Source organism: Mizuhopecten yessoensis, unplaced genomic scaffold (genome assembly GCF_002113885.1).
Source record: "Mizuhopecten yessoensis strain PY_sf001 unplaced genomic scaffold, ASM211388v2 scaffold716143, whole genome shotgun sequence".
Classification (NCBI taxonomy): Eukaryota; Metazoa; Mollusca; class Bivalvia; order Pectinida; family Pectinidae; genus Mizuhopecten; species Mizuhopecten yessoensis.
In genome coordinates, this window is record NW_018479969.1 from 119,825 (window position 1) to 127,997 (window position 8,173).

Here is an 8,173-nt window from a genome sequence, read left to right on the forward strand (position 1 = left end):
ATACCTTCTGACGTAGCTGTACCACGGCCCTTAACCCCAATCACAGGTACAATACCTTCTGACGTAGCTGTACCACGGCCCTTAACCCTAATTACAGGTACGATACCTTCTGACATAGCTGTACCACGGCCCTTAACCCTAATTACAGGTACGATACCTTCTGACATAGCTGTTCCACGGCCCTTAACCCCAATCACAGGTACGATTCCTTCTGACATAGCTGTACCACGGCCCTTAACCCTAATTACAGGTACGATACCTTCTGACATAGCTGTACCACGGCCCTTAACCCCAATCACCGGTACAATACCTTCTGACGTAGCTGTACCATGGCCCTTAACCCCAATCACAGGTACGATACCTTCTTACGTAGCTGTACCACGGCCCTTAACCCCAATGACAGGTACGATACCTTCTGACATAGCTGTTCCACGGCCCTTAACCCCAATCACAGGTACAATTCCTTCTGACGTAGCTGTACCATGGCCCTTAACCCCAATCACAGGGATGATACCTTCTGACGTAGCTGTACCATGGCCCTTAACCCCAATCATAGGTACGATACCTTCTGACGTAGCTGTACCACGGCCCTTAACCTCAATCACAGGTACAATACCTTCTGACGTAGCTGTACCATGGCCCTTAACCCCAATCACAGGTACAATACCTTCTGACGTAGGTGTACACGGCCCTTAACCCCAATCACAGGTACGCTACCTTCTGACGTAGCTGTACCACGGCCCTTAACCCCAATCACAGGTACAATACCTTCTGACGTAGCTGTACCACGGCCCTCCAGAAATCCTTGGCCTCTACTCGATGGCAGTCATCACACATCTGGTTGTTGACTACAAACTCCACCACAAACACCTGCTGCAGCATGGCACTGTTCAACACCTGGGGGAATGCACCACAACTAACATTTTGTGCTGGTCATTTTAAACTTGTTAAAACCAGGGATGGAATTTACAAGATTAAGTGAATACAAATATAATAATTACAACTGATCGAACCAAAGATGCAACTTCCACATTTATATGAATTAACAATTGTTACCTTGAATATTTTCTGATATTTAACAGTGTTGAATTTGTCAGTCACTCAGACTAGATGTTTTTAGTTTAGTTTAAACAAATATTATTTCATGATACAACAAAAGGATTAGGCACAAGTTATCACAACTTATTGATGCCTTTTCCTGATTGAATTATAAAACAACACATTATAACTCAATAGTCTAGCTGTAAATATGATTGACAAATTTTATGTAAGAGAGGGTATAGGAGGCACGCATATACGGTAGTCTAGTGGTAGGACGCCTATAGGAGGCACGCATATACGGTAGTCTAGTGGTAGGACGCCGTGCTCGTGACTGAAAGGTTGCAGGTTCAAGTCATATCATGGCACTGTGTTGTATCTTTGAACAAGATACTTTGCTCCGCTTGTTCCAGTTTACTCAGCTGTAAATGAGCATGTGGTTGGGCAGTACTAGAATTGTTGAATGCTAGCTGTGTGCGCCGAAATGGCAGCAGCGGCTGTATGCTCCCCAGGGAGTAGAGAAAGATATTGGCTGGTTGCAAAGGCCCAATATAACAACAGATAATAATTTGTGAACTGCTTTGAGACGACCTATAAACCAGGGTGTGATAAAGTGGTATATAAGAACCTCAAATTATTATAATTATTTGTAAAAGCTTAGGGTATGTGAAAGTAGAAGGGAGAATACTATACATTAAACAGTGTTAATCCTTTCACCACTGTAGACCATAATTGACTCATCCAGATCAATGCATGGTAGAGTCTACTAAAGTCACATAGGGGTGAAAGGGTTAAGAACTATGTGGGCTACCTCTTGTCGAATATTTCAGCCCATGTGATTATGTTATAGTTTTCTCGGTGTACATGTTTGTTATAGTTGTTGCTCTGCCTATGAACTATGATAATGGCTGTCGAAATGATGTTTAGGTTGAAGGAAAACTAGCCATGTTCAAAGATAGCACACTACACAAAACAAAATGCGATCCCATGGTGTGGTATATAAAACCTTCCATGGTAGATAGACACCAAGGTTACGAAGGGTTACGAGAAACCAGTGAGATTTTTTGGCCTTCAGCTTTTTGTTTACCTCTTTCTGTACAGAAAGCTTAACCTTTATCCTCTGTGAGTGGGGCTCTGTCCACACAAAGCCAGCATCAACCAAATGTACCTGGAAAAACAAAAGCTTTGTTTGTAAACAATAACTTGATAAATAAACAATAGCTTTGTTAATAAACAATAACTTGGTTAATAGACAATAACTTTGTTAATAAACAATAACTTGGTTAATAAACAAAAACTTGGTTAATAAACAATAGCTTTGATAATAAACAATAGATTGGTTAATAAACAATAACTTGGTTAATAAACAATAGCTTTGTTAATAAACAATAAATTGGTTTATAAACAATAGCTTTGTTAATAAACAATAGCTTTGTTAATAAACGACCAATCAGTAAATGTCATGGGCCGAATTGTTCAAAACTGATCGCTCATTACCTTGAATATTCAAAAACTGAAATCTTCAGATAATCATTTTGAATCTCTATATATTTGTGCACATACAAATTTTGAAATGAATTTTAATATCGGTACGTTTCCAAATACATGTATACATTAAATGATAGATGAAATATTGGCTGTGGCAAACTTGACACTTCCTTCTATTTTTTTAAACATTGTTTGGTGTTAATATCAATTAGATAAACCCTGCCGTCTAGAAGCTTTAATGTATGACTAAATGAGCAATTCTAATTTTCTTATATTTACATTAGGCTTCAACGATATATTGAACCATATCTATCGCATCATGACACTTTCCTGTGTATTATTTGGTGTGCCCGTATTGTAACCAAAAACCATTCCAAAATGGAGGTCAATATGTATTGCTTTTCCCGGTCAGAAGTGTCACTCTTGACAGCTATTTGACAGACATGTGCATAGTGTTAACAGCAAATGAGTGTAAAGAGAGACTACGAAAATTTCCCAGTCAGAAGGCGAGCGATGGATATGTATCAAATTTATAAAGATTTTGAGAATCTGCAATGTTGTTATAACAACTGTATTTACCCGGTACAAGGAATAAGTATTGACGTATATTTGTTTATGCATTTAGTGAATTAACTAATCATATTATTATCAAAACAAATGGCCATCAATTCGTGGCTGTATATCATGGCAGAAAAAACATGGTTACTCGGTTTTTGTTCGGATATATAGCACACACGGTCATCGACTGGCATTGTTTCTAATCTTTGCAGCCCTAGTTTACATTTCTCTGTAGTGTAAAGGGGGGATAACTCAAAACGTTCCTTGGTTTACCAGGTATTACCTTGCTAAGACCAGCTTTCAATTTCTTCAGACAGACTGATAAAAGTTCTCTGGACTCCAGTGAGGCATTGACCCAGTGACTCGGAGGCTGTAGATATCTATTGAGAGAAAGCAGAACAGGAATAGGAATGTCAGGACTGTAGTCATGGGTGTTCTCAGTTGATCAGGAAACTAAAGTTCATTGTTCAATAAATTGATATTTTATGTCATCGATAATAGAGCTACAGTATGTATATATATATATACTCAGCCTATTGGCAACCTGGGACAAGTTCACAGAATAAAACAGTGAAACAGGAAATCACATGTATTAAAAATTATATTCATCCATATATATAACATGGGTTTATCAAGGGTTTTTGAGAAAATGACCCTGGAAGGAGGAAAATCATCGACATAATATATAGCCATTTTAGGAAGTATGGAAGATCATTACAACAGCTCTGAATAAAAGAAGTTTGACTGTTAAAACTTTTATCTAAGCCAAAATGTATGCCAAATTGATCATTCTGTCTTTCATGTGACAATCAATCATGAGGAATGTATGTAAATGGATGTATTAATTTGTAAAGTTCAGTGACACATATTGGGAAGCATCATACACTTTTTTATCATGAATGGGTCAGTTTTGCACCTATAATGATGTCAAAATCTGTGGTTGGATAGAAGGGCAAAGTGACGATATCACTTGATCAGACAATACACTACACACAGTTTCACAAGGAACAATAATATCTAGGGCTTGTACATTATATACAAGCTGGTTTAGAACAATTTTTTCAATATTTTACAATGAGAATAAAAGTCCGACTAGTATTTGTTTTCTTTAAAAGTCTGTCTGCAGGCTTAAAAAATGATGCCCTGTACATGTTATGACCTACCTCTCACAGTTCCTACAGAAATACAGGACGCCTTGTTTTGGGATGCCCTCTGTGATGTCCACCTGGGTCCTCAGACAGGACACACACGTGTTGGTGGGATTGGGTTCTATATGGGTACCACATTGACAGCATAGTCTGGAATTAATCATTATTAAATTCTTACATTAATTTATCCTACATTTCAATTACACTGGAAACGTTTAAGCGTCAATCTGAGTTTACATTATCAGTAACCAATGCAAACTGACAACACTGTCCATTTAGTTGGTTTCCCAGTTACTTATATTGTTAATCAAATATACATCTAATCAATTTGCATTAATAACTTTATTTTCCATGTTATAATAATAAATAATAATAATAATATCTTTTATTTATCCAGGGTTACATATTTAGACAATGTCTAGTTTACAATATGGCCCTGCATTAATACATATATACAAGCATGACAACAATTTTTGCATAATAATAGGATGATATGTTACATAAAATAGAATTACAACATTACGAACAGTATATTTAATATCATAGATCAGACAAATCAGGGTTTTGTAAAGTAATGATCCAGATATCTGCCTTTAAAAACACTAACACTACATGAATCTCTAACTGTGTCACTTGTTTCGTTCCATAACACTGAACATGTATATGCAAATGATCTCTTAAAATACGTGGTTCTGGNTTTTTTTGACCAATCAGAACATGTGTTTCAAGCTTAAGCTGAAAAGAGATGAAACATGGCAACATTTTAGGAATAGGTGCAGCTTTAGCAATATTTACATTAAAAGGCTTGAAAATGCTACCAGAGTATGCAAATTAATAAAGTGAAAAAGGCTACTGATGTATAATAACATCCTGAAAGTTGATGCGGTTATATAATTAAGTCATATCACATGAATATTTTTCATGTAGAACTAATCAATAAGCATAAGAATCTTGTTACTTGTAGCAGTTGGAGTGTGATATTTGGCTTTGAAGATGTATTCTTCAGCTTTAATCAGGATTGGAACAACTAGTACTCTGCATGTTTGGAAACAGTTATTGTGTACAAAAACATTTTTACTGTTGTTATGGCGAATAAAGTGAAATAAAGTTTTTTTAAAACATTATGAACAAAAAGGGCGTTCTTTCAATATAATAAAAATAAAATGTAATGAAGTACAAAAATATTTGTCTATATATATGTTTACAAATCTATGTATCTATGTAAAATATGTGTTGATTCAATTGCATGTCTAACTTCTTGTGAAATGACAACACTGTATTACCTCCATTGCTTAATATTGTGTGGTGTAGCGTATAAAAAGCACACAGAAAAGAATCATGCTTGCCTGTCACATTTGCACAGGACTATCCCAAAGACTTCATACTGTAGTCAATGGAAAACAAAGCCAGTGATATGGTTTGCCATTGTAACCAAAAGTTAGCCATCAGAATTGATAATTTTTGTGAACAAGTGTATTAGTTATTGGATTTTGTTAAAAAGAACTCTTTTTTTTTTACTTTATTTTATTCCCAATAACAGTAATAAAACTGTTACTGTAAACATTAACTTTTGCCGTTTGAAGCAATAAACTCCCATTTAGGAGTGAGTTACATCCCTGCAACTGGGTTCCGGGTTGTTTCGCCCCAAATCCTGTTCGCCCTAGGTTGTTTCGCGCCAGGTTGTTTCGTCCCAAAACAAAATGTTTAGGGCGAAACATTGTTTGGTATTTTCTTTTCATTTTTATTTGTTTTAAGTCACAAATTAAGTCTTCTTTGTCTTTCATATCATTAAAATCAGTTTTATTAAAAAAAAATGTGTTTGTGTTGTTTTTAAGTACATTGTATTTAGCAAAAAACGGATTACGTTATTTTACATGTACAGGTGCATTTTAAAAAGAACATATTCCGGATATTAGTATGTCTTTTGTCGGCTTCGGTGATGAATATACAGGTTTGTTCTTTATCTTCCGGCACCTAATTATACGTATATTATACTTTTAACATGATATTTATGACTTAAAAGGAAAAATACATTTTTTAGGGCGAAACAACCTGGGGCGAACAGGTTTTGGGGCGAAACAACCCTTAGGGCGAACGGGATTTGGGGCGAAACAACCCGTTACCCTGCAACTGTTACCCAATGGCAAATCAAGATTATTACCCACAGACGAGGTTGAATTGTGGCCAACTTGACATTAATTAAATACAATTTGTCGGGTTGGCGGACAACTTGGTGGGTTTTTTTGTCGATACTACGACAGGTTGAATTTAGTTAGACATGTTTTAATTCCGGCTAAGTTTTACCTTTCTGTGCATTAGGGTTTTTTTCTCATTTGCGACATGTACCTGTGGGAGTAAGAACTATATTTACGACAATATATGTCAGTATGTGTAGCCCTCTCATCTTAACACAGCTTATGTTGTTTTTCCATTCAAAGTCAGAGTAACAAGAACATGTGCTTCCAAATCTAGCGAACTCCAGACGCTCGGTGAAAGAGGGGGTCGTCTCCCGACACCCTCGGAGTCGGAGTGTCTGGAGTTGGATTACTTCCAACGTGTCATATCACTATGCCAAAGTATTTTTCGAAAGTCTTTTGATAATGTATCATTTCGTAAGGTATCAAATTATAACATACTGAGACCCATACTTACATGAAGTTTACAGATGGTGTGGGTTTTTCTTTCATGTACTCCATTTCTGTAATTATGGGTTTATTACGAGAAAACCCGTATTCCCAACCACATGGGATAGTTGTGAAATTCAGGCGGAAGTCGTCACAATATAACTAAAACAAAATAGACGAAACGAATCCGGATTCCGGATATTTTCTTAGAAATACTCATTGAGACGTTAGATCCGTGTGTTTGGATAATAGATGAGTCGTAAACAATGTGGAAGTTTTTTTTTGTTTTGCTATTTTTGCATAAGAAAGACACATTTTAATATCATCAACAGCCTATTTTTTTGTTCATTTCTGTTTGAGCCTCTACGTCCCTAATTTGTGTCGTATTATCTTTCACACAGAGATCATCACGGACAACCTCACAACTTGTTTTAATGTTTGAATGGGGATTTAAAAAAAATAGCACATGGATGTTTTTGTTTTAAGAACTTACTAGTTAAGTAAGTGGCCAACACTACAAACACGGCGCAGCTACACAAGAATTATCCTTTTTTACAAAATCATACACAAAATCTTAGCTTTAAAACCCAACTCATATACTCACACCCGTAGACCCTCGCACCAGACATGCACACCCTCACGCATACAAACACATATCTGCAACAAAGGACACCTACAAATATTCATTCTTTCAACACACAATAACACAATGGAATCTCCTTCCCATAGCAGCAGTACAATGCACAACACTAGAGGACTTCAAGGCACAGTTACCCTACACAGCCCTTGAACCCCTCATCACACGCTAAACATACGCCAGATTTTATCTTTGTATATTTACCTTGCACAAAAAAAATCACAAAAAAAACTAATCACTGTAAATAATCCCCCTTTTCACGCCTCTGCAACAGGACCCCCCGAGGGCATAAACATCAAATTGACGGAGCCCCCGTACGACAAAGAAGAAGAACAACTTATTTTTACCATTTTGTATTAATTTTCTATTTCTACAAGTATTTAAAAGTCGTGATGAATTTATTTACTCTTAAAACAATCAGTGCAAGCTTAGAAAACAAGACAGCCAGTGGTTGACACATTGTTCTTTATCAAGACAAAATCTTTACATCGCTCAGGACGTTAACCCGTGTATGTTCGGAGAAAGAATAACTTCCTGAGGTGACTTGCATTGAGCGGCCTTTGCAGAACTGGATATTTTCTTCTGTCCCAGCCCCGCTTACATCTTCAGAAACAAATCTTCCAGTGGCAGATATATAAGGGGTTTCTGAGCATCACATATCCTCCCCAGCCCCCAGCCCC

General features: G+C 36.7%; 1 protein-coding gene across 1 annotated transcript in view; it reads right to left on the reverse strand.

Annotated features, from left to right (window-relative positions):
• LOC110441837 (60S ribosomal export protein NMD3-like) overlaps nt 1-7,010 on the reverse strand; it is a 26,525-nt gene extending 19,515 nt beyond the window's left edge. Inside the window, exons 1-5 of the mRNA XM_021485104.1 lie at nt 6,885-7,010; nt 4,248-4,382; nt 3,368-3,464; nt 2,126-2,206; nt 769-897 (exon numbers count right to left, since the gene is read on the reverse strand). Coding sequence (XP_021340779.1) covers nt 769-897; nt 2,126-2,206; nt 3,368-3,464; nt 4,248-4,382; nt 6,885-6,928 — 486 coding nt within the window. The 5' untranslated portion in view covers nt 6,929-7,010. The remainder of the gene's footprint in view (nt 1-768; nt 898-2,125; nt 2,207-3,367; nt 3,465-4,247; nt 4,383-6,884) is intronic.
• Nucleotides 7,011-8,173: the final 1,163 nt, after the last annotated feature.